Source organism: Zonotrichia leucophrys, chromosome 6 (assembly GCF_028769735.1).
Source record: "Zonotrichia leucophrys gambelii isolate GWCS_2022_RI chromosome 6, RI_Zleu_2.0, whole genome shotgun sequence".
In the NCBI taxonomy this organism is placed as follows: domain Eukaryota; kingdom Metazoa; phylum Chordata; class Aves; order Passeriformes; family Passerellidae; genus Zonotrichia; species Zonotrichia leucophrys.
This window is the reverse complement of record NC_088176.1, coordinates 2,935,407-2,961,553: the sequence shown is the minus strand read 5'-3', so window position 1 is coordinate 2,961,553 and position 26,147 is coordinate 2,935,407. Positions and strand designations below refer to the sequence as shown.

The 26,147-nt window shown below is 41.8% G+C and overlaps 1 protein-coding gene across 1 annotated transcript; it reads right to left on the bottom strand.

Annotated features, from left to right (window-relative positions):
• Nucleotides 1-100: 100 nt before the first annotated feature.
• On the bottom strand, nucleotides 101-24,573 carry DHX32 (DEAH-box helicase 32 (putative)). Its single transcript, XM_064716284.1, has 11 exons — nucleotides 23,870-24,573; nucleotides 20,793-20,983; nucleotides 18,289-18,661; nucleotides 15,605-15,850; nucleotides 13,286-13,385; nucleotides 13,011-13,169; nucleotides 5,858-6,049; nucleotides 4,240-4,389; nucleotides 2,106-2,296; nucleotides 1,112-1,293; nucleotides 101-404 (listed from the first exon to the last, which is right to left on the bottom strand). The coding sequence occupies exons 1-11, from the start codon at nucleotides 24,137-24,139 to the stop codon at nucleotides 212-214; spliced, it is 2,247 nt and encodes a 748-aa protein (XP_064572354.1). The 5' UTR covers nucleotides 24,140-24,573; the 3' UTR covers nucleotides 101-211.
• Between the last annotated feature and the right edge of the window lie 1,574 nt (nucleotides 24,574-26,147).

The window sequence follows — 26,147 nt, the reverse complement described above, 5'->3', positions numbered from 1 at the left end:
GCAATGTGTTTTTAACCAAAGCTAAATCGTGGGGTTTTGTTCCAAAATAATGCCTGCATCTCCTTTTGTTAAGAAAAGTGCTTTTTCTTTGTTTCTTCTGTTAAATGTATTTATGTCAAAAGTTTGAAATAATTCCATAGGTTAAGGTGGGGATGTGGTTTGGATATATTGCTTTTATTTATTGTCCAGTGTGTGATGGTTCAGTCTCAATTCACTGAATAACACATCTCTGCTCAGTGGGAGTTTGGGGAAATTCCTCATTTTCTTTGCTGTCACTGGCAGTTTTCTGTTCCTCCCTTGTGGCTGAAACAGGTGCCAAGTGATTGATCACTTCCTGCAGAATTTCCTTGCTTTCACTTGGAGGAAGATTGCTGAAATAATACTGAGGTACCAGCTCTGCAAATCTGGGGAGGAAATCACACAAAACATTATTCAGTTTTAATTGATATTTAAATACTTGAATAATTATTTCCAGGCATATCTGAAAAAACCTACAAAGTTGATATTTAAGCCCAAAACTCTGCAAGAATCCAAGATTCTCTGCAAGATGTAGTAGGAGTTTGTGCTTTTGGTAGCACTGCAAATCCTCAGCCTGCACTTGAGCTGCAGTGCAGTTCCCAGTGCTGCATTAAATAGGAATTTCCCTGCTTTAGAGCAGAGTGGTTCAATAAAAAATTATGAAAAAAGCTCTCCTATAAACATGGCAAATGGAAAAGATGGGAGAGTGAAATGGATATTCTTTGTGTAAAGAGATTTTTGCAGGAGGAGCACTCTGGTCTCTGCCTGAATCCATAAACAGGCCAGGATTCAGCTGGCTGGCTACAGAAAATATTTAAGAAAAGGATTTGCTGGAAAATAGCTTTTCAGGGAGCAAAGACCTTTCCAGCTGGATTTGTGTGTGAGTACACTGCTCTGTTAACTCTCTTTGATTTTTTTTCTGTATATTTTACCTTGTAAGAATTTTTTTTTAGCTCATAATGTGGCTTTTTCAATAGATTACAGTTAGAGTGGCAAGTACTGAGAATAGAGAGGGCCTGAGAACACACATCTTCCCTTTTTATTTTGATTTTCCTCCCAAAGTGATGATTTTGTTGCACCACAGGTCACTTACAGATGGGGGGAGATCTCAGAGACAACTCTGATGGAATTGCCCTCTGAGATGCTGAACTCATGGAACAAAACCCACTCTGGAATCCTCCTGGTGCTGCAATAGGATGAGAAGGGGTGCAGCTGGGCCACTTGTTTGTGTGTCAGCATTAAATAATTCCCTGAGCCATCCACATCACGAGCAATCTATAAAAAATAAACAATGGGGAGAGTTAGCCATGATTGAATTGATCAGTGCCTTTTAGATTTGAACCAGAAATTAAAATTTCCTTCAGATACTTTCAACTGGAGCCACTTCCCAAGCTTGTGTGGGAAAGCTTGGGAGTGGATACCATGAAATGAGACTTAAAGAAAATGTTGATTTGTGTGTTTGAAAGGAAGCTGCAACAAAGAAGTACAAAACTATCTGGGTTTGGCTTTGCAGGTCTGTGTGAAGACAAACAAACATTTATTCTTTAGCACATTTGCTTTTCATAGACTTTCAAATACAAAGTGTCAGGCCATGAAATGTGCAGTTGGGAGAGGTAATTTCTGTGTGGAGACTGCACAGGGATGTGAAGGAAAGCCTGGGGATTCAAGTGGGAATAAATCAATCTAGTTTACATTTACAATTACACTTCGAGTGCCTTCCTGAGATGAGGCAAGCTGTCTGCTATGCACACCTAAATATATCCAAGTATTTCTCTATTTCCAGGCAATTTTCACCTTCAAAAAGAAGATAATTCCTGAGAGAATACTGCAATTTCAAGAGGTTTTTTTGAGGTGTAGTTCTTTGAGTGAAAGGCATATTGGCAGCTTTTTGCTTGCTATGGAGAGTGTGAACTCCAGCAGTGAGAGATGAACCCCAGAGAAAAGGCTGAAATGAGAAGTGTTTGATACACTGGGAAAAAATGGCTTTTATGGTAATGAAGAGATTTCACTAATGAACTTAAGTTTTCTGAAAGCATTCTACATAATTTACCAGTGCAGGAAGATGAAACCACAGTGTTTTTCCTTACGTGCATGAAGTAACCAGATAAAAGAGCTTTCTTAATGCTGAGCAGATTGGCTTCTGATCCAAAGGCTGGCGCTGAGATGGGCAGCTCAATGCGCTTCATGGTCTCCAGCAGCTCGGCTCGGATCATCTCTGCCGTGCTCAGGGCAGAGCAGCTCAGGAAGCACTCACAGCACCACTGCTCCCTGCTGAGCTCTGGGGGGAAAAAACAGAGCTTTGGCTTAAAGCAGAGTCCCAGAGCTGCACAGGTGCTGTTCCGTGCAGGGAATGCTCCTGCACTGCTGCAGAGGGGTCCAAAGTCTGCTCATGAGCCATGCAGACAGCTCAGCTCACAAAGGGGGCAACACTTGATACCTGTCCTGGGGTGACGTTATGATGCTTGTATATCCCCATTCATCTGTTCTGTGCCTTTAAGACCGGCACTGAAGAGTGGAAGTTTTGTTTGGGTTTCTCTTATCAGGACACAGAGACAAGCAGTACACAGAGCTGTTTTTTTTTTACTTCCAGCTTTGGGCTTGCTGCTTTTGCTTGCTCTCTTTTTCTGCTCTTGCTTCTGCTCTGCTTTCTGCCTCTGCTTATTAGCTAGTTCTAGCTAAACAGCCACATTGCTTCCTGGACTGTTTCTCCTCTCCTGTTCCTGTGACCATCTCGAACCTGCTCTGGACTGGGACCCACCAAGGGTTCGGCTGCAGCGGCTGCCCCAGCGCCGGAGGGACTGAGAACAGAGCAACCACCCCCGAAAGAGACTTTCTGATTTTGCCATCTTTCTCAGAGCGGTGTCATCGGGTATTGTTCATTTTGTGTGCTGGGGGGTGCGGGGCCAGTCAAATAAACAGGTTCTTTCCACCTCTCTCCGAGGAATTTTTTCCCGAACCGGTTGGGGGGAGGGGCCGTGTGGGTTTCGCTTTCTGGAGGGGCCCTCCTTTGCAGATTCTTTAACAAATTTGCCCTAAACCAGTACAATACCCCAGTTAGTTTTACAGGATTGCAGCTATTTCTTCCTCAATCTAATCCCTTCTTTGCTCTGTTATGAGTAAAGATTCCCAGAGAATGAGCAGCAATTCTATTTTTGAGGCCTTGTAGATTTAGGCCAGGATATGGAGTTGAAATCACACCTGTAGTGCTGATGCTGCACTCTGGTAAAGGACTGGTTCTCCTGGAGCTCCCTTCAGCATTCCACATCAACAGGAGACAATCCTGCTCCCCTGTCCCAGCTTTTTACTCAGGGAGTGCAAATTTATCCCTCTGCTGTCTGAGCACTGGACTCAGAAATGAACTGGAGCAGGGGAAAATGCAGTGAAGAGTTTCTGCAGTCTCCTGGCTTTTATTTGTGCTCCTGCAAATGTCCTTTACTTGTCACAGACATGTTTTATGGAAAATCCTTTCCTTAGGATTTTTCCTCCTGAGAAGCTGAGAGGCCTCAGGAACAAAATGCAAACATTGATTATCTGCTGCTGTGGAATGCAACAGGTGCATCTGGGATTGGTCTCATGTGGTTGTTTCTAATTAATGGCCAATCACAGCCCAGCTGTCCAGACTGTCTTGGTCAGTCACAAGCCTTTGTTATCATTATTTCTTTTTCTATTCTTAGCCAGCCTTCTGATGAAATCCTTTCTTCTATTCTTTTAGTATAGTTTTAATATAATATATATAATAAAATAATAAATCAAGCCTTCTGAAACATGGAGTCAACATTCTTGTCTCTTCCCTCATCCTAAGACCCCTGCAAACATCATCACATTTACTACTTTCCATTTTCCCTTTAACTTTTCCTTTCAGATCACAGCTATCAAAACCCCACCACAACTGTTGGGCTGTTGGGGGAATTGAGGTTCTCCTCAACAGCTTTTATTCACCCTGAACTTGGATTTTGTGCTTCTACAGGAGGAACCATCACTCTGGCTCTGCACAGTGCCACTTCAAAGGACAGCTGGAATAGTGGTTATGGATCCCTGTTGGCTCAGAGATGCTGTCCTAGGACGTTTTGAATTAATTAGTAAATTAACATTCATCAGCAATAACTACTCCCATAGGCTTCTCCCCGCATACCAGCCATTCTAGAAAGAATCACCGGATTTTTGGGTTTGTTTTTTTCCCACACTGGTGCCAGTGTGCTGATGTGGGCTGGGCACACTTGCCTGTGTGTGTGGGGCTGGCAGAGGCTGCCCTGAAGGCGTTGAAGACGTTGATGAGGGTGCAGTGATCTCCTGCAGGGTGGCAGAAGCGGCGCCAGCGGCTCCGAGCGATCTCCTCTGTGCCAGGGGGGGCGAGCAGGAAGCAGCTGGGAGCTGAGGGAAAACCAGGCCATGGTGAAAACACTGAGGGGCATGCACAAAATTCCACTAGTTTGGGGTATTTTTGGGTTTTTCCTTCCTCAGTTGCATTTAACCCCCAGTATTGGATCGGTGCTGAAGAACTGATCCTGCTGCATTCACTAAGGGTTTATTTTGTGGGTGTCCTTCCAGTCTTGTTTTGTGGGAATCAGAAAAACTCCCACAGACACTGAAGGGTTTGATCTGCAGCCTTGGGAGAAGCTTGGATTGATAAAAATACAATACACAGATATTAAGCAGAAAAACCATAAACTCCTATTTCTATAGCTGTAAGTAAGAATCTGCCTGAAGTGAGTGAGAAACTGCACTGATGAGATGGTGAAGGGTTTATAATGCAGGGCTGGGGCTGTATGGAACGAGCTGAGAGTTCAGAAGTTGGAACAGGAGCAGATGTGTGCCTGTGAGACAGAAGCCCATTGGACAAAAGCATCCTCAGTGCAGCAGAAGTGAGTAAAGGTGATGGGTCAGAAAAGCAAAATAAACCCTGTGGCAGCTGTCCATGGGGTTAGAAAGTTCTAGATTGCCTTGTAACAAAGAACTTGTGACTGCTCTGAGCTATGGCCGAATGCTTGCTCCTCTGAAATCTCAGGGCCTCTGAGACTGATGTTTGTCTGAGCAGTGAATTGTTCTTAGCCTGAAAATTGTCCCATCCCTTCATTTCTAGCAATGACAATGATATTGTTTAGTTAATATGTACTGCAAACACAAATCAGCAGCTTTCTCCCAGACTGATGCCAAAAAAGCTTCCTAATGTGACAACCTAATTCAACCAGAATCCAACAAATGGTTTCTTTATTACAAAAAGACATCTTTTGATTTAATGCCTTAATTTGCTCCTCTATGTTGAAATTTCTGCTTCCAGTGCATTTTACTTTTGTGTCTTTTGAGCTTTTCTAAAACTGAATTGTGCCTATGCTCAAACATTTACATTTGTTATATGTACTTTAGAAAAACCATCACAAGTTAAAAATCAACCCAGTTTGGGCATAAAAAGTTGTCCTACAAGGAGAACAACTCATGCAGCCTGATAGCCTGTGGTTCATGTGTTTGCTGCCCAAGGTTATGTCAGAGAGACAAGATCACAATGTAATTATTTCTAGGTAAACAGTTCAATGTTTTATAATTAGAACTTTCTTTATTTTGCTGCACTGATCTGTCACAAATATAGATTAAAATAAGAAAGTTTCATTTTGAAGGGATGTTTTTGACAAAAGGGAGAAAGCCAATGGGCAGCTGAAGCCTGGAAATGGATTTGTCTGTGGGAATTCTTTACTTAGCTTTCATTGTACCCTTACAGTTAAAACCTGAACAGCCAAATATATTAATTCACTTGAAATAAGCAGGATGTGAATAACAAAAAATTGCTTTTGTGGATAGATTTGGAAGGTGGCACAAGGCCTGCAGAGAGCTGATCCAGCAGTACCTGTGACCATGGCTGCAATGGTGAGCATCTCATCCACACACTCAAATTCACAGGAAGCCAGCAGTGACTTGGACAGCTGAGGATCCAGGGGGAATTCTGACATAATAATCCCAAATTCAGAGAGGTTCCCATCGTTGTCCAGCGCTGCCAGATAATCCAGATCTTCCAAAGCCTGCATCAGGCTCTCAGGAGCTAAGGAAAAGGGAAGAGAATTTCAGTTCTTGAGAGTGGTACACAGGAATGAATGTCTGAACTCTCATTGTAATATTTCAGCTGAGGGAAAATGATCCTCCTTTTATTTGAACAAAAGTATTTGAACAAAAATAAGTGATTAAGAACAAAAAATAATGGATGAATCAAAGGCTAAGAAAATTCTGGAGGAAGAAGAGGTAACAATCATAAGCTGCAAATCACTTTTTTGATACTTTTAATGTCAGAACAATATTTGTCAGCAGCTCAGACACAATCCTCCATACCCCCAGACTCTGTCAAAACTCCTTCCATTATTGGCAGATTTCAGGTGGATTTTTTATGTTAATTCTTTTTTAAGAGGGGTGGTCACATGTGAGGGGTGCTGAGATACAGAACAGGTCTAGGAAAGATCTTTCTTAACCAGAGGAGATGTTCTGATATTTACAGAAGTTATAACTTTCATTCTTGTAGGTATTTAAAGTTCTCTTGACTGCCTTTTTAATTTTTATACTTTTTTTACATAGATTCTAATAACACCAGAAGAAAAATGGGAATGTGGTAAAAGAAAATGTCTCCCTAACAACTGGCTGTACTTTCTCACTCCACAAAATTCAATGTTCAGTTCTCCCTTAGTCTGGGTTATATCTTCCCTACAACCTCCATAGGTAGAAGTGAGAACAGTGAGGCAACAAAAATAATGAAGGAATATAGGAAAATGTTCTGATGAAGCAAATCAACACTTAAAATCAGGAATTGAGCAGGTGTGAAAGGAAAGCTGTTGGTGATAAAAGGAGGTCAAACAAGCATAGGAGAGCTTTATGTGGCTCCAGTTCTGAGGGTTGAAAGAGGGACCCTGAAATTGAAATTATCAGGCCTACACTCAAAAAAAAAATGTTTTCAGAGCATGAAAACCTGGGTGGAAATGTGGGAACTCCTGAAGTGTGAAGGTTCTTTAAGGTCTTTTCCTCCCAGCTCTTTTCCAAGGTAGATTTCTATTCCAGGTTACATTGAAAGGTCAATATCTGTCATGGTTAGCAGTTCATTCACACTCCCAACTGCTCTCCAACCACTGCAGAAACTTTCTCCTCACTCCAGCCTCAGGATCTGCTTGATATTTTCTCAGTTTCACGGCAAACTGGTGGCAGAAATTCCACTGCAGCAGGACTTGGCCTCACCCCCAGCCCTGGGAGGCTGCACTGGCCGTTTGTCAGCTGCTGTCAGTCTGTCCATGAATGGGACAAATCCCTCAATAAAATACCCAGGCCACAAGCACAGCTGCCCACACAGGCAGGGGGTGCCTCTGCACCTGGATCTTCATTAGCAGATGGCCAGAAATAATTTCTTGCACTCATTAAGAGTGGGAATGGCATCACCAAGACTAAGAGGCTGTGATGAGCTGCTTGGTCACATTTTGCCACACTTTCCCCACACATTCTGCAAGAAAATCTTGAGGTTTTGTGAATTGTTTATTGCCATCTCTCTGGAATTAACCAGTAAAAGTAAAATGGGAAGCAAACAAGTACCTGTTGCTTTTAACCTCATTCTGTTATGTCTGAAGGGGAAAAAAAAATTTATGAATTCCCCTTACATGTTCTTTTCCATCATCTCAACCTGCTAATGTGACTTTGGTTAAGTTTAAACCACCCAATTTTCAGACAAATTCTCTCAGGAACCTGCAAATTCATTTTGAAACTGCTTCATTTCAGTCTCAGAGTTCCTCCCTCTGCCTGTACAACTCTATCCAGAGAAGACATTTATTATAAAAAATGTGGGGTTTAGTGGGATAAACAATGAGCCCTTGCAAAAATTGACATATCTGAGAAGAAAATGCTTAGGAGTTTTAAAGAAATGAGAAGTAGCAGCTGATGATGAATATGAGTCAGTGACAGGAAATAAAAATCAGTGATTGAAAATCAGAGATAGTAAAAGGGTCACTCAGATGTGCAGTAATTACTAGGAGATCATGGAAAGCTATTTTCCAGAATTCAACAAAGTAGTTTGTGCTAGAGCTCACAAAATGCATGGTTATATGGCAGCCAATTTCAACCCCCTGATGGCATCAGTAATTTGCATTTTTATGTTAGTTGTCTTGAGATTTATAAGCACAAATTACTTCCCTGTCTTGCTATGAGTGTTCTGGAAAAAAAAAAATAAAAAGAAAAAAAAAAAGATTCCTGGAGTTTTATTGCTCTAAAAAAGGACAAGACAGTAAAGGTGGATTAGAGCAGGGGAAGGAACAGCAAAAAGCAAAAATAAAAAACCAGAGTTGGGCTTTTCAGGGCTTCTTGCCAGCACCAGCCGCTGCTGCCTTGAGGTGAGAACCACGAGGATTTGTGACTCCAGCGCTGCTTTCACAGCAGCAAAGCTCAAAAAACCTCTCAGGATGTGTCCTGGGCTTTCAACAAGAAGCTGTCACACCCCTGGAATTTTAAAAGGTATTTCCCAATCTGAGATTTTCTTTCCCTGCTCTGTGTTCTTTGGCTGCTCTGGACTCATTTCAGGGAATCTGACCAGTTTTATGTAAATACAGATCCTGCTTGTGATCCTTCTTAGGCCTAGGAAAGCAAATATATAACTTAATGTTATTGTTAGCACTGGAATCGTTTATCTGAGAGTTTCAAGCTACTTAAAATGATATTCTTGGTTTTGTATTTCTGTAACTTTGATGTGAACAGAGTAAATTCTGTCTCTAAAGGCAGCTACACCTGTAGTCTTCAGCACAACATCCCCTTGGCAAGTGCTCAAGGTGTGAGCAAATAAATTCCATAGTATTATTTTTGTTGCATCAGGAAGCAAGTGATTTTTAGGGATTTGGTCTGTTATAAGTGGATATTAGAGATAGGAATGAAAAATATTGTGATTTTTAATAGTCCATTTAACTGCTCTCTTGTGCTTCTCTGGAGATCCACAGCTCCTGTGTTCTGGTCTCCTACTCTGCAAATGCTGAGGATGTAAAATACCTTTTTTTTGATAAATCTTTTCCTTCCAGAGGAATAATTTAAAAAGTTAGAGCTGCCATGGCTGTCAGGTGAAGGGATGCTGTGCATAAGGAGCTGGGGCTCTGCCTGGCACACCCCAGGCTGTGCAGGTTCTGTTGGGCTGAGGAGCAGAAAGAGCTGCCAGGGCAATTCCTGCAGGGAGAGCAGTCCTGGGAGTGCTTTTGCTGTTCCTGCTTTCCAACACTGCTCCTCGGACAGCAAACTGAGAACAAGGAGGAGACCGTGCCAAGTTTTCCTCAAATTATGCAAAGATTTTTCTTCTGCAAGCACAAATTTCCCTGTCCTGATTCTCTTTTCCCCCTGCCCCTTCTGAGTCAGGATTTTTTATGTGTCTGTTCTGCTCTGAAGCCACCAGTTATAACTATTATTTTGAAATGATAGTTGATCATTCAAAATTACCTCCCCAAGCTCATCCTTTGCAGGATTTCCATTCATCACTCCTCCAGCCTGGCTGCTGATGGTCCCTGCTGTGCTTTTCTGCCCTGTCCTGACAGAATTGACTGAAAAATCTCTGCACACATCATTTAATTGATGAAATCCAGAATTTAATACAACAAAGAATTAACAAGTAAATCTAAGATAATAAATCTGCCCTGAAGTGATCTCTGCTGAGCAGAGTTTACGTGGTGGATTGAGTTTCTGTCTTTGACAGTCTCCAGTAAAAATATGCCAACAATTTATTTTTCTGAAACAATTTGAAATTATATAAATGTATACAACTCTTGTTATTCTGGATTTTCTAGAAATGTATTTTCCAGGGGGTTGTGAAAGCACAGCTCTCAAATGTCATGGTCATGACCATTGATACATCCTTTAACCTGAAAATTGTTTAGGGAAATTCTGAATGAATGCAGAATCTGCAAATGCTTTCCCCTTGATCCCACAGAGAAATTTCACATGGCTTCATCTTTCTAATGATTCCCTTAGCTTGAATAAGGATTTTCCAGTGATTTACAAAAGTACTCAACCTTGCTGCAATCTATGGGACTGGAATTCTTTTGTCCCTTTATAAACCCCAGCAAAGATCTATCTGATTTACTGATCAGAATGTAAATACACCCCTGTTCCAGGGGCACAGGAATCCTGATTAACTGATCACAATGTAATCACATCCCTGTTCTTGTAATCACATCCCTGTTCTAGGGGCACAGGAATCCTGATTTCCTATCACAATGTGATCACATCCCTGTTCCAGGGGCACAGGAATCCTGATTTACTGATTACAATGTGATCACATCCCTGTTCCAGGGGCACAGGAATCCTGATTTCCTATCACAATGTAATCACATCCCTGTTCCAGGGGCACAGGAATCCTGATTTCCTATCACAATGTGATCACATCCCTGTTCCAGGGGCACAGGAATCCTGATTTCCTATCACAATGTGATCACATCCCTGTTCCAGGGGCACAGGAATCCCTCTGATGCCCTTTGGAGCTGCAGTGCCAGGTTCATTTTCCTCTGGCTCCTGAATTCCAGAAAGGGGAAGGAGCTCTGCTGCATTTGCTGCTCTCCATTATGGCATGAATTAAATGCAGCAGCTGTAAGCCTGACATGTTTGTTGCTTTCATAATGCAGTAATGAGTCAGACCTAATCCAGGCTTTTATTTCTCCTCAAAGAGCAGCAGGGAAAAAAAAAAAACCCTTGTGCACATTGTTGCTGAGCAGAAATAAAATGTTTTACTGATGTATTTTTTGTCTCTTATCTGCTGCACGTTCTCCATGTGCAGGAGACAGATTGAGAAGAACTTGCTATGGATTTCAGTGTCCTTCTGATTTGTTTGTTCAGCAGTTATCTCAGTGAAAACTTGACTTTGTTTAGGAGAAATTCACCTAAAACCCCTGAAGCCTCCCTGTGTTTCAGCTGCAAAACAAGGTGAGAATGTTGGACAGGAACAGAGCAGAGGGAGCCTGTGGCACCCAGGGGATGCTGCAATGTTTTTACTCCTTTTGCTCCAAGGGAACTCAGCTCCAAGGAGGGGCAGAGCCATGGAACAGCCAAACCCATGGCAGGGATGGAACTGGGTGATCTTAAAGTTCCCTTCTAGCCCAAACCATCCTTGGGTTTGTGTACTTGAAAGCCTGATGTGTTTGGAGTTCTGTGAGCTGCTCCAACACAAGAACTGACTCTCCTGACAAATTTATCCCTTGGGGCTCCAGTTTCTTCCAGAGAATTCCACAGCAGGCACTCCAAACTCTGTGTGCTGACTGGGGGAGCTTTGCACTCATCTCTGGAGGGATCTGTAGGGATCAATCCAAGTGCTGGTAGGAAAAAAGTTCCCTGTCTGCTCCAAAGGGGAAAGAAAGTGAGTGTGTGATGTGTCCTGGTTAAAGGAAGAGCTGTGCTGGATCACCACAGCTGTGTCTCAAATGTTGAATTGTGTAAGGCAGGAAGCAAACAAGGAAATTGTGCAGAATTTCTCCTCTCAGAGCACCCCTGCAGTGTTTGTGGGATTTTTCCTTTGTTCAGCCAGTTTGTCCACTGTACTTGGTGGGCAATAATTCAGTAATTCCTAAAACTGTTCAGTACCTGCACCTGGCACTCCTGATCTCGTCAGCAAAAGCTCTGTCCTATGTGATGTCCACCCAAGTAAAGCCAATTCTTTCACTCACCAAATACCCTCACAATTTTCACACATCTTTCTTCAGCTGCATTATCCAAAAACACAGCTAAAGCTTAGAATTCCTGTATCTGTGAAACCCTTATGTGCCTCTAGCATTTCGTTCTCTCTGAATGCTGTCCCCTTTAAATCCAAAAATGCCAAATGCTTTCCCTCATATAATTCTACTAATTCCTCCTACAGTTCAAGACCAACTTTCTTCATATCCAGGAAAAGCATTAAAATGTTTTAGTATATTTTTAAATAGTAAAATATGTTTTAAATTTGAGTGGGAGCAAATTATTCCATAAGCATTTTCCATGCAGATTTTGTGGGTTCAGCACAGGAGATGACACAAGGCCAAAATACTCCAATTCTCATTGGTTTTGAATTAATTACCATCAGACTGGTCATGCTTTTTCCCTATTTCTTTTAGGCATGTTTCTGCTAAACAACACACAAGGGAAAAACAGAATAAATTTTTCTTTAAAATTCCATTTAACCATCTATTGCAACATCCAACAGTGAGAATTAGCACTTTATTACTGATTAATAACATAGAAGAGATCATTCCAATTTTGTGTATGTGCACGAGGAAAGGCAAGATAATACAAGAAATGTTCCTGATTGCACTGGAAAATTTTCAAGAATGAAGCCAGCAATCCCCAAAGCTGAAATCAGGGCTATTTCCCTCACTTTCATGGGTTTCAAAGAACCTGCAGTGGCATTTGGGGTTTGTGATAAGCCAGAACAGAGGAAAATATCCTATAGAAAAAAACCTCAATTATAAAGTCAGGGAAAAAAAAAAAAAAGCAACTTCCTTTATTCTCTTACCTCAATTCAGTGTTTTCCCTGGCTGGTATTGAAAGTGTATTTGGGTTTATTTTATAAGGAATATTGCCCTAAGGAACAGCCCATTGTAAATTTGAGGTGGGAGATGCTGCAGGATAAGGAGGAAGCTCATTTCCTCCACACACATCCCCCAGGTAACAGCAGTGCTTTATTGGGCTTGTAAACTTTTGATTAAAGGAATGTATTCCATTGGATATCTGTACAATACCTTGTACAACAGGGCACAAATTTTCTTTGTGGCTTACAGGAAAATAATATGTAACCTAGATGAGGAGATACTTGGAATATTGATTTTTTTTTTTAGCATTCCAATTCCATTCAGATACTTTATGGTCTTTTTTCAAAGTGCTATTGAGCTGAGAACTGCTGTAGCAGGTAAGTGGGAAAAGCAGGGTGATATTATTACAAGTCTTTAAATAAAAAACAATCCTGTGAGTGATAGAGCAAAATTAACCTGGAAAAAACTTCTAAAATAATGATAAAAATATGAGAAATTGGAGAATCCTCTTACCTGGGCTGCTGATGAAGTCACAGTGAGCAAAGCCTGCTATGTCCATCCTCTTCAGGAACAGCACCAAGCTGGTGAGGTTGGATTCCTGAACTTTAGCTGGAATTTCTGCCTTCATTTCCTTGTGTGTAAATTCCTCAGGGTACAAGCAGAAGATTTTCCCTGGAAGAGAATTCAGGAAAATTACCTTTTTTAAAATGCTTCATCCTCACGTTGCCACGTTGGTTGTATTAATAAATTTGAGCTAATGGATTGAAATTTTGAGCTAATATTTCTACCTGATGGAGACATGCCCAGAATTTGTTTATGCACCTCTGCTTGACTCTGGCTGATAGGCTGGGTCAGAACAGAGTCTGCTCTGATTCTAGGATTGTACACCTTTAAATGAAAGAGACACCAAGCATCAGACAAGTACACAAGGGCTGCAAAAATATGAATGGTCTGTACTCAATTTCTCTCTAGGTTATTTCACAGAAAGGGTAGGAACAGTTTTCATTTCTTTTCGTTTCAGCAGCTTGGGAAGGAGAGCACTCAGCACCCTGACACACTGACAGATGTTCTGCAGTCACTCCAAGTGTGCTCTGAGATAAATGTCCTCTTTTCCCCCCTGAAGAAAAGCACCTTACTGAAGCAGAAAATGCTGTCATCAAGAAAAACATCAGAAAATATCATTTGTTTCTTGCAGTGACAGAATCCCAACCTTTTCTGACAGCATTTTGCTCCCTAGCTCCAGATTTTTGTCTTAATACTGAAATTACAGGAGATGAGGGCTGCATTGGAGATATATGAGGCCATGTTTTATAGTTATCTTAATTTTGCTTTATTTGGATTAGGCTGAGGAGCTGATTCACTGCTCTGGCCACAAGCCTGTGGTGTCCAGCAAGACATAAAACTGCCAGGATAAGGCAGCTCTCTACTCCTGCCTTCTGAGCCAACACTATCTGATGATAGAAAGCTGATAAAAAAAGATAAAAATTAAAATATATATATATATATCCTTCAGTGCAGGGCACAAATTTCCTTTCCTGCAGGTGAATTGCTGATTTACCCCAGCTGCAAGGCTCAGGTGGGAGATTTTGCTCTGCACTGAACTTTTCCTGTTCCCTCTGTGCTCAGCTGGCTTTGGCTGAGGGGGAGGTTGAACTGGTGAGGGAGGAATATCACAGCACTGAACAAAAGAATGGAATTAAAGGTAAAAATTGCATCACTGATAGAGGTGACTTGATAAACATCAGCACTGTTGGATCTGGTTTGTTCCCATTGATTTGTATTTTAATTTCACAACATTTGTAATTTGTTGAATTGTACTTTGGGCTTCAGGTCACCATGGCAGTGAAATTCATTTCTGCCATCCAAGAAAACTGCAGTTGTAGGAATAAGTTTAAGAAATAAACATGGTCTAATTGAAATAAGCATGGTCTAATTGAAATAAGCACGGTCTAATTGAAAATTGCTTTTGGGCTCTTCTTCCTGGCAAAAAAAACCTGTAACTTTTTTAAACTTGCCTTGAGACTGAGTCAGTTCATAATTCCCAGTTAAAAACCTTTTAAAATGACAGATTTTTACAGTGGAAATGAAAAGTACTGGTAGTTCACAAGCTTTTCCCAGAACTTTTTGCAAGGGCAATCAGGATTAATGATCCCTGCTCCAAAATGTTGGGAACACTTAACTCCAATTTTGGTTATTCCACCTTGTGCTATAGAAAGGAAATGTATTACATTGTTTCTTTTGCCTGTCACTGGAATTTTTATTTTAACCAGGACAGTTACAAAACCTGTAGTGGTGCAGATCTCCAGTTCATGTTCCTACACAGTTACTCATCCCTTAGGACTTCAGTTTTGTAGAAATAAAACAAATGAGATTTTTTTTTTAAATTTTTTTTTTGCAGCTGCACTAATCCTTCCCAGGGTGGAAAACAAAAAAATGAAGTCAAACTTAGAATGAACTGGAAAAGGTTAAGTATGAATTAGATAAATCAGTTTATTTAGTTAATTTATCTAGGTATTTCTAATGCAATTAGATAAATTGCAGTATTTGGAAGGGAGCACATGGCCAGGAGGAGCACAAGCAGCTTGAAAAAATAGAGATTCCCTGTGAGGGCAATTACTAAATCATTAAATTAGGGATAAGAATAATCTCCTAAACCAGATCTACCAACAGGTGTCTAAGAAGTGATTTTATTTTGCTTTATGTATAAAATACTGAAGAGAGATTCATGACTGATAGGCCAGACTCAGGTGGGATTTATTTTGCAAACAATCTGTCATGGGTTTGGTGCCCAAATGAGTGGCAATTTCAACTGGAAGTGTTCATCTGCTTTTAGAAACTTCAAAAATTCAATTCCTGATTGAATCTGGGAAGTAACTGTGATTTCTTGCTTGGTTTTCACATGAGATGCCCATGAAAACGATTTAAATTCTATTAATTTGCATGTTAAAAATACCATAGGACCTGTGCTGTGAAAGAAGAGAGAACCACACCATCCTCTAGAGATTATTTGCATTAATCTGAGCTGCACAATTCCCTCTCCCATGCCCTGAAAAAGCCCTTTTGCAGGGTTTATTTTGGACAAAGTGTCTCTGCTTCCCCTCACTGACCTTTCTTGTCTCCACACCCACATCGATGACAAAAGTCACGTTTTTGGTCCAGACCAGAGGCTCTCCAGAGCTGGTGGTGAGCAGCACTTTCCTCCTGTATTTTTGGCAGCATTTCTGCTTGTTTTGAAGGAGTTTGGGAGCCAGGTCTTGTTTTGTGGGGTACAAAGGGATGGGGATGAGCTCTCCAAGGTCAGGGTTTAAATTGGGTTGTTCCTGTCTGATCATCTGATAAGCTTTCTCAATTTCCTGGAATCAAGAGAAATACATTTTTTCCTTACAAAACTGTCATATTCTTAGTCCAATTGCATCACATAAAATGATCAAAATATGCAGAAACCTCCCTACTTTCCCTTAATTATTATATTGGAGAAGATGTACTTATTGTAAAGGTTTGAATTTTTACCCTCAATGATTATTAAACTCCATAAAAATTTAATAAAGTCAATAAAATGTCCCTAACTTGTATTGATAGAACACCACCTTTAAAACAGTTCATAGATCCAGAGGTTGGATATGAATTGTAAAAGCTTTTTGTTGTGGTTTTAGTGTTTTGTTGTTGGGGGGGTTAATAAGAAACCATTTATGTTCTGCACCATTTTTTGAAAGGCATACAAAAATAATTCATGGCCTTCCTCAGCCTGAAAGGGAATTTTTTTTAAAAGCATTTTTATTAGCAAAGGTTTTGCAAAATTGAAAAGCCAGACTGAGTTTCTCTTTGAGAGCGACACCACATTTCCAGCAGTTAGAGGTTGAAAGTGCTCCATAAAAATTGTTATAAAGATACAAGAGTGACATCTGAGAGCAAGGCTGGCAGCAGGGCAGCTCATAAATCCTGATGTTCTTGGTTAATTCATATTTTTGTTTAGTTTAAAAGACAGCTGAGTGCTTGGGAACAGTGAACCATTACCACTAAGAAACTTTAAATCACAGTTAAACAAGAATTCATGGGATGTTCTGGTCCATAATGAGTGTTCTGTTCATTGTGAGAGAGAAAAATGAGTGATCTCTTCTTGGCAACAAAGAAACTCCTATTCTAGTTTTGTGGGGAATTTATCTGTCAAAAAACCCTTTTAAGCAGAAATGAAACTTTTGAAATGGAAAGAGAGTGTGTTTTTTCTCTGACATTATCTGTTGTAAATAAGGGGACTAACACAGAGAATTCATTACTTTATCAGTTGTAAAATTGATGTCTATAAGGTTAAAAACTGATTATTGACATTATTAAAAGTGTTTCATATCCATCCCCCTTTTAACAGCAAAAACCAACAAACACTACCTGGGTAGCTTGTGGTAAATTATCTTTGCTGTGAAAGTCATTATTTCCTGGGGATTTTGTTGCTCTAAAGCAGATTTAATGACACACAGTGGAAGACTGGGGATCATTATCAGGAAAATAACAATAATAATCACAAATACTGCAATATTGATTTGATTGTGAGGTTACTTTGACAGCTCTAAAGGACTTGCTGGTGCAGTGAATTCAGGGAGCCACTGCTGCCTACAGAGATTCAAAGGTGTCACTATTTATAATGGCCAGGCCTGTGCAGATTCCTGGATTTTCTGCCACACCTCTGGAGTGACATTTTCCTCCTGCTGCTGTGCACACAACGGTTGGGAAGAAGAATCCAAATGGAAAAATCTCCTTGGGAGGTTGAAGGTAAAACCAACTTGTGCTGTGGGGCATTGCTGGAGGCTGGACCTGTGTCCGTGTGTCCATTCCCACCCAACAGGGATAACACAAACTGGGGGGACAGGTTGGTAAATCCCTGCCCTTGTGCTGCTTCTACAGCTTTTTGCATCACACAAAAGGATGGTGGCCTTTCTTTAAACCTGCAACAAATATATACTTTCTACACAATATTTATGTGTTATATAGATATTTTATGTGTATAAAACACAGTGTTATGTATGCCATGACTTCTTTCAAGGAAAAGCCTGAAATTATAAAACCTGGTGGCACATCTGCCATCTTACCTACTAAGACAGCAGGTTTTTAATCTGACTTACAAATACCTTAGCAAGGTATTTATGGGTCAGATGAAAAAAACACATTTCCTGATTAAAATCAGAAAGAGAACAGGCTTGATTCCCAGACAAGCTACCTAGGACAGAGGCTAGACAGAGTTAAAGGAATAAAACAGGGATTTATTAAAGGCCTTCACAGGATACACCTTGGGCAGTACAAGAGCCTGGCCAAGGCTCCACCCAAGATGGATCCTGGGTTATGAGTTTTCACACTTTTATAAGCTTTGGTCCATTTCCATACTGGGGTTAATGTGGAAATGTTGCTGCTTTCAGAATATCTGACTGGAATGGACAGACAGGATTTTAATCAAAGTTTCTTTGTGCAGCATTTTGCTAAAAAATAGGAGACAATATTGATTCTATTTCTAATGTGGATGGACCCAAGGTTGGAAGGCGTGTCACGAGTTTTCACATTTTTATGAGTTTTGGTCCATTTCCATACTGGGGTTAATTGTCCAATTCCAGCTCCAGGTTATGAAGTCTCATCCTCCCAGGTTGCTCTCCCCAGTTTGCTGTTTGCACTTTTTAGGCCTGGAAAAAGCTTGTTTGGTGTGACTGAGCTGCGAGGCGAACTGCTAACACTTTCTATGAAGTTCAGAGTTATTTCGTACGCGGACAGCACGAAAGCTAAGCCTTGAGGCATCATTTGAACAACTCACGTGCTCAGACGCCAGGAAGATGACGATGTCCCCCCGCTCCCTGGCGTGGTGGATCTCCAGGAGCAGCCTGAGGGCGGGCACGAAGGGGTCCCCGAGGGGGCTGCAGGAGAACACGGCCTGGGCGCGGTGCCGGGCCCGCACGCACAGCACGGGCGCGCTGCCACAGAAGGCCTGCAGGGCGCTGCCCATGTGGGGGGCAGTGAGCAGCACCAGCCTCAGCTCTGCCCGGGCTGCCAGCACCCCCTTCAGCAGGCCCAGCAGGGCATCGGTGGCCACAGTCCTCTGGTGCACGTCGTCCAGGACGATGACGCTGTAGCAGCTCAGCAGGGGCGTGGACATCATCTCCCTCTGCAGCATCTCGTCCGTGCAGTACCTGCAACACACACGCACAGCACTCCACCAACAGAGTACCAAAATGTACCAAAAGTACCAAAAGCCTTGGACTATTATTGTAAGAAATTAATTCGGTGTCTTGGGGGCAGCTTGGTTCTTTCTGTTCCAACAGGAAAGGTTTGATAAGAACAAGGTGTATTTTTAGTCTCAGTTACATGTTCAAATCCTTCCTCTAGCAGCTACAAACCTGATGTGATTCAATGGCACTCAGAGACACTGTGGTGGAAAGGATGCTCCAGGCAAAAGCAGAAATCCTCCTGCCCTGAAATCATCTGTTCATCTTCCATCAAATGCCATAAACAATTCCTGAGCTAGGAACAAATCCCTTTGGATGAGGAAAAGAAGGTGCACTTGAGGCAGGGCCAGAACCAAGATGAGCAATTAATTTATACCATAAGGCCCTCCTCACTTCTATCCCTGCTGCTGACAGGTTTTTTAAAGGATATTAATTTTGTTGTGTTGCTCAGCAGGACTTGGAATTCTTGAAGCAGGTTTTGATGTGTGAGAGGAAGGGATTCATCTCCTTCTCAACAGGAGCAGCTGCAGGAAGTTCTCCACAGACAGAGAAAGGACAGGCACGAGGAAGAGTGGTGGAAATTGATTTTCAGAAGTGGTGAGTATCCTCTTCCTCACTGGAAGCCGGGGGCTGAGAAAAAAACTTGTGGTCCAGATATGATACTTTGTGCCTCCCATATTAAGGAACAAGAGAAAATAACTCTCATAACTTTCTAGGAGGCTCAAAAGCTGAATCCCTGTGTTCCTGCTGTCACCTGCCTGTACTTGCTACATTAAGTGCATTTCTTATCTCCCAAAAATCCCCCTGAATGCTGTTTTCCTCTTGTTGCTGGATATACCCTCTTCTAGCCATGTTTTTTTCATTGCTTTTGAATTTAAACTTTACTTGGGAAAAATTATCTCCTGTTCTCTTCTGGTAATGAACATTCCTGTACTGGAAAATAGAAAAAAAAAAAAAATGTAGAGGGAAAGAAAAAGAGGTTAGTGAGGTGCTTAATGAAGTTTTGCATGGACAGTAACCTTGCCCACTTAAATCTGTGCTATGATTTACCCCAGAATGCCTCCTTCAAACCTTTTAGTGCTTATTGATTAATCACAAAATCTCTGCAGAAGAGAGAGGAGAGCTCATTCATTGCAGTCTGAAACTTCCATGTGAGTGAGGGGTGGAGCAGGGCAGGCTCTGATGTGAGCTCGGGGTGCCCAGGACTGAGGGAATGAATGGCTGGAGGGGTTCAGGCTGGATTTAGGGAAAGGTTCTTCCTCAGAGGGTGCTGGGAATGGGCACGGCCCCAAGGCTGCCAGAGCTCCAGAGTTTGGACAACATTCCAGGGATGCCCAGAGTGGGATTGTTGGGGTGTCTGTGCTGCACTGGGTGATCCCTCTGGGGCCCTTCTACCTCAATACACCGTGATTTTAAAATTCTACAACTTTCCAAAGCAGCTTTGATTTTTATTTATAAAATCTGCAATGCTGCCAGCTTCCCCAGCCACACCTTGTCCCGAAGGCCTCCAAAGGCACTGTGAAAAATGTGTATTTTATGACTGGCTTGTTGCAAATATTAAAATTAATATGGTATGTGTTGCGTTAGAAAGTTATGCTGTATTAATTCTCTTAAGTAATGTGTTAAATATAGTTTTAGGTTATAACAAAATGTTAAAGTAGAAACTATGCTATGTAGGATACTTTATTTTCTAAAGAAAGGACTCCAAGATAGCAGCCACAGGACACCCGAATCTTTCAGAGAAAGAGAATTTATTGCTCCATTATCAGGAGAAATGAACTTCTTCCTGCCTCGCTCGGGCAGGATGACACTGTTAGGATTATGAGGAAGAAGCTGACACTGACCAGACAGAATCCTGTGTTTGAATGGAATTTATGCATCATGAATGAGGTGTATGAATATGCAACAGGCTGTTGTTTTTAAGGCTTAATCCTCTGTTAACGTGGGTCCTTTTTTGGGCTTACGCTGCCCAGAAAAAGGTACCCGGACATCCATAACTGTAAATTGTCCGAATTATCATTACTCTAATCGTATTACTATTTTTATAACCATTTTATTACTTTTAAATTTTCAAAACCAAGGGATTGGCACCCACCTGAGGATGGTGTCGGGCGCGCAGCAGCTCTCGAAGGGCACGCAGTACCCCACCTCATGGCCCACGCCGAGCTCCATCTGATCGGCCACACGCAGGGCCAGCGCCACGGCGGCGCGGGGCAGCACCTGCGTGCACACCACGGCCCCGCGGGGCTGCAGGGCCAGGCAGTGCTCGGCACACCACTGAGGGACCTGCGGGGACAGCACAGCACTGAGGGACCTGCGGGGACAGCGGGACACCAGGGTGAGGGCTGGACGGGCTCTTGGAAACGCCGCGGGGCTGCAGGGCCAGGCAGTGCTTGGCACTGAGGAGCCTGCGGGGACAGCACAGCACCGCCGTCATCAGCACGCTTAGCTCCTTTGGAAACCAAAGCTATGAGCTGAGCGAATCAATGTTATCAAAAGTGCTTCGTGGATTTAATTTTTTTTTTCCCTGTCATTTTTATTTTGTAAAGAGGAACCCCTGAGGGAGCTGGGGGGGCTCAGCCTGGAGAAAAGGAGACTCAGGGCTGCCCCCATCACTCTCACAGCTCCTGAAAGGTGCCTGTGCTCAGCTGGGGCTGGGCTCTGTCTGCAGCAGCACTGACACAACCAGAGCACACAGCTCCAAGGGAAATACAGGCTGGATATCAGGAATAATAGAGTGATAAAGCTCTGGAATGGCTGCCCGGGGAGGTGGTGCAGTCCCCATCCCTGGGTGTGTTTAACAGAGCCTGGATGTGGCACTGGGGGCCAGGGTTCAGTTTGTGGGCTGGGCCTGATCTTGAAGGTCTCTTCCAACCCGGTCATTCTGTAAATTCTGTGAAAGAGCCTAGTAAAGGAAATTAAAATTAATATACTGCAAAGCCAATGATAACATTTTCCAATCCTTTATATTGGGATAATGGATTTATCCCATTGTCCCAAGACTAATAAGTATTTTCTGGACTAAACACATGTTTATTTTAAAGAGGGTGAGGTGTACAAACTGTGGGGTTTGTATTTTATTAGATTATAAAGGACTAATTATTATTAGTCTAATTTCCCATAGGCTAATTGCTGTTAGGAGCTCATTCCAGGACTGGAATTCTGAACGACTGGAATGTTCTCAGCAGCACAGAACAGCGAAACCAAGCTGAGAGCTCACTGCTCACAGGGCCTGCGCCATGCACGGGAATCATCCATGTCAGCTCTTGGAATCTCTTAAATTCTCAACATGGATTAGAAGGTTTGTCTGGGAATTGCTCAGCTGGACTCAGGTTGGTTGGAATTTGCTGCAGAAGGGGGGTCTGGGGAGGAGGTGACAGCAGGGGCACTGCAAGCATGTGCTGATGGATGCAGCTGCTGCCTCGGGAAGGCTGACCTAGAACAGAGGCTGGACAGAGCTAAAGAATAAAGTAGAGATTTATTAAGAGGCCTCAAATAGATCCACCTTGGGCAGCACAGCCCAAAATGGCCACAAAATGGACAACTGGTCACCAGGTCTCTCACTTTGGTCAGTTCTGCTCCATTTGCATCTTGGAGTTCATTGTCCAATTACAGCTTTAGATTATGAAGTCCCATCTTGTTTTTCTCTCTCCAGCCCACATTGTTTGTGCTGTTGGGGCTGAGATTTGGATCATTTGTCCTTGGTGCCCAGCTAGAGCAGGAATTTTGTCTCCCTACTCTGTGCAGAGAGCTCACCATCCCCTAATATGAAGGCTACACTTACACACTAAAGCAGCACAGAATCTGAAAAATAGAAAAGCTAAACCTGAGGCATCACAGCAAGGTCAGTGCAGTTGTGTTCAGGGCTGGCTCAGCAGCAAACCTGCCCCTGCTGGATTATATCCATGGAAAACATATCCCTGGATTTCAAACTGACAAATGCCACAGCCAATATCTGTAATTTCAGATGAATTACTCTGCAAACACATAACTGAAACTGAACTGCTCCAGGAACTTACACAGCAGCTCCTTAATTTATATATTTACTAACAGCAGCACTGGAAAATATCCATGTATTGTTGTTATGAGAAATTAAAATTGCACTAAAAATATTATTTTAATGTATGTATTAGGTTTTAAATCCTTCATTGAATCAACATCTAAACCTAGGCGCATCAGCCACGTATAATTTATTTCTGTGTAGTTATACACATTTCTAGAAATGTTTAAAAACCAACCAACAATGTGCTACATCTTATTGAAGGTTCCATAAAATTTGCCTTGTTAAAGGACAGTTTAAAAGCTAACATTTCTTAGCAAGTTGTTTACTATTAGACCAGTTTTTTGTGTGTAAATTACAGGCAATAACAAGGGGCAAAAACTTCGCACTTCAAAAATTATATGGATGTGAATCATTTTTATGGGAACATAGGAGTTTTCAGGGAGAGGTGTGATGTGTCTAGTTTAAAATGTGATCTCTAGAAGTGTCCAGCATTGAAGTCTAGGATATATGAGATGCCCTGAAACAATAATTATCCTGCAGCTCTACCTGCAAGAAATTTTTCTCCTGATCCCAGTCATAAACAACAGTATTTTGGCTGATAGCACTTACTTGAAAATTCTTTTCTACTCTCTGTGACAACAGAGCTGGCTTGTTATATATTGGTAAAGCAGAATTTCATAGTCTGACTGATACTTGTGAGCTTAGACTCAGCTGAGATTGTGGCTTCAGTGGTTTCTTTTAACAGGAGTTTTGTAAAGTAATTTTGTGCTGTTGGAGAGAACATTTGCTCCTGGCTGAAGAGGGTGAAAGACCATTAATTCTCCCTGAGAATCAGCCCTGCTGATTTCAATCCTTCATTCCCTGCGAATGTTTTGTCACTTTATCTTATGACAAATCCCCCTGTATTTCTTTCCTGATACAGCATTAACCAGAACCAAAACACAGAGTAACTTCAATTTTTTTTGAGGGCTTGAAGAAAGTTATTAAAATGTTTAATATATTTTAAATCTGTACTTGACTCCATTAATCTTTATTCACCTTCTGCATTTCACTTTCCCTTTCTGGCCTTAATACTTGGATTACAATAGTTACAGCGACTCTGAAATTCACACCTCATTAAATGTTTTAAAAATACATTAAAAAACCCCAACCAAGTCTGTTGTACTGACCTGGGAGCTCTTGCCAGTCTTAGCATCTCCTGACACAATCACAATTTGATTATGAAGCAGAGTTTCCATGAAAGTACATTTTTCCTGCCATATTGGAAGCTCTTCTCTCTCCTTCATCAGTCTGTAGTAACGGGAGGAGTAAGGCAAGCCATCAAAAGGATTAAGCTCTAAATCTTCTCCACAGACAAGAATTTCCTCTTCATCCCCATCGCTGCCGTCGAGTAATTCTGAGAAGCAGTGGTTCTCTGGAGAAAAGGTTAAAAACTCCATTTTCCTTACATATATTATTCCCAGCAAAAGCACATTAGTGATGGAAGGAGTCCTTTGTGTGCTGATTGATCATTTTGGCCCCCTAAACCTGAGCAAATCCATTTTTCCTCGCTCCAGGATTAGTATTTCACAGCTCTTGGGTTTAAAAGTCCAGGCTCGGTGTCCAGCTGCCTTTGTGGTCTGCTTGTCCCACTCTGGGTGGTTTAACAACCCCAGTGAGCCTGGAGAAAATATATTTCAAAAAAATAATCACCCAAAAATCTTCCAAATGGCAGCAATGGAAGCAGAAAGAGAAGCTGAGCAGATTTTGCAGTTCAGCATTGAGTCCAGCCCGTGAGTGCCAGTGTTTGCTCTTGTCCAGGCTGGGGAATAATTGGGCAGAGCAGCTGAGCCTGACCTTTGTGGCTGCTGGGGGAGGCTCTGGAGCTCTGGCTGGGATTGCAGGGCTGGCCTGTGGGAGCTAATCCCTGCACAAAGCTGCGCCCCTGGGTGCTGCAGCCACGGGCAGGGCTCTGCCTTTGTGCTCTGTGCTGGCCTCCCGTGAGTCACTGTGCCAAAAACTCTTTTTATTGCACTCTGTGGATGAACCCGGAGGTCTTGGGAGGCTTTAGCAGCTTTTGCTGCAGTTAAAATACACTTAATACATGAAAAAATCCCAGTTCTAGTTCTTCAAGGGCACCAGAAGTGGCCTTGGAAGGTGGTGGAAGAAAAAACATTATTGATGTAAAGTAACTCCAACTCTGAGGACTCAAAAGTAGCAAAATAGCTTCCTGATCTTGGCTGAGCTGTACTGTAAGACAAATATGAAATAACACTTTTTATTTTAGTTCCAGAGAGCAGTTATCACCAGGGTGCTGATAATGTCCAGTTTTCATGCTCAGTTTGGCTGCTCTGCTGCATTTGGATTCCACTTTTCCTCTGACCTTCATGGGTCCCTCTAATGCACCCTGTTTGTCTGATTTTGTGTTCCATCCCTCCCTGCTTGTTGTTACAAAGTCCCTGCCTTTGGGGTCTCTGCCTCTGCCAAATAAATGGGCCCCAAATTACTCAGTAAGGCAGAAATGTCAGGAGGGGATTGGGACTTCAATCCCACAAAGGGTTTTTTTTTGGTAAAAGTCGTCTTAAAACAACATTAAGGATTTTTCAGGGTAAAATTAATATTAAAACATCTTGAAGCAAACACATGATTTGCTATTATCCTGCATTTTCCTTGTTTTTCACATATTTAGCAGCAGTAGCACTCTGATTTCCTCATTTGCAGTGCAGGCTCATCTCCTAAACACTGAGAACTGGACAGCAATATTCCTGGTTCACTGAACAAATTTGAATTGTCATACCACAGCAATTTTTTTTTTTGTTCTCCCTTTTTGGTATGTGTAATAGAAGAAAGCAGATTAAAATGTTACCAAATCAAGAAGAACATTTTACTATTTGAAAATGAAATATTTTGAAACTAGTTTTCCTTTCGTGATCATGCTAGGTTGTTGACTGATTGACTTTATTTATCTCTGCTAAAATAGAGCCTGTAAAACTGTTTTTCCTTTCAGCCAGGCCTTCAAGGACTTACAAGATGTGTGCTTTAACATTATACAGAAGGATTTAATTAATTCTAATGAATAACAAAACACTCTCTGCAGATGAGTGCTTTTAGTAAATTAGGTATAAGCTGCTTTCAAAGATATCAATGAGAACTTTGCTATTGATATAAATTATATATTATTGTGCAAGTGCTGATGATAATGCTCTCTAGGAAAGGAATAAATACCACACACCATATTCTGGATATTTAATAAAGACTCCTTAATACACAGCTACTCTTTGCAGCTTTGCTGTTAAATCTTTCAGGAGAGGAGGATTTTCTGGGTGTAATTTAAAAGAATTTGATCTGTGCTATCAGTGGCATTACAGAGATCTTCCTTCCCCATTTTTCCTCCCCTGTTTCAGCAGAAATATTTTGCAATAGCAATGGCAATTTAACGGTGTCACTTCTTTTTTTTTAAGCCTAAGA

Excerpts from the sequence above, each read along its gene's own strand:
- DHX32 (XM_064716284.1), bottom strand. The coding sequence starts at position 24,139 with ATGGAGTTTTTAACCTTTTCTCCAGAGAACCACTGCTTCTCAGAATTA. Across the intron at positions 4,390-5,857 it reads CATTGCAGCCATGGTCACAG|CTCCCAGCTGCTTCCTGCTC; the intron begins GTACTGCTGGAT and ends GTTTTCCCTCAG. Across the intron at positions 2,297-4,239 it reads TGCCAGCCCCACACACACAG|AGCTCAGCAGGGAGCAGTGG; the intron begins GCAAGTGTGCCC and ends TTTTCCCCCCAG.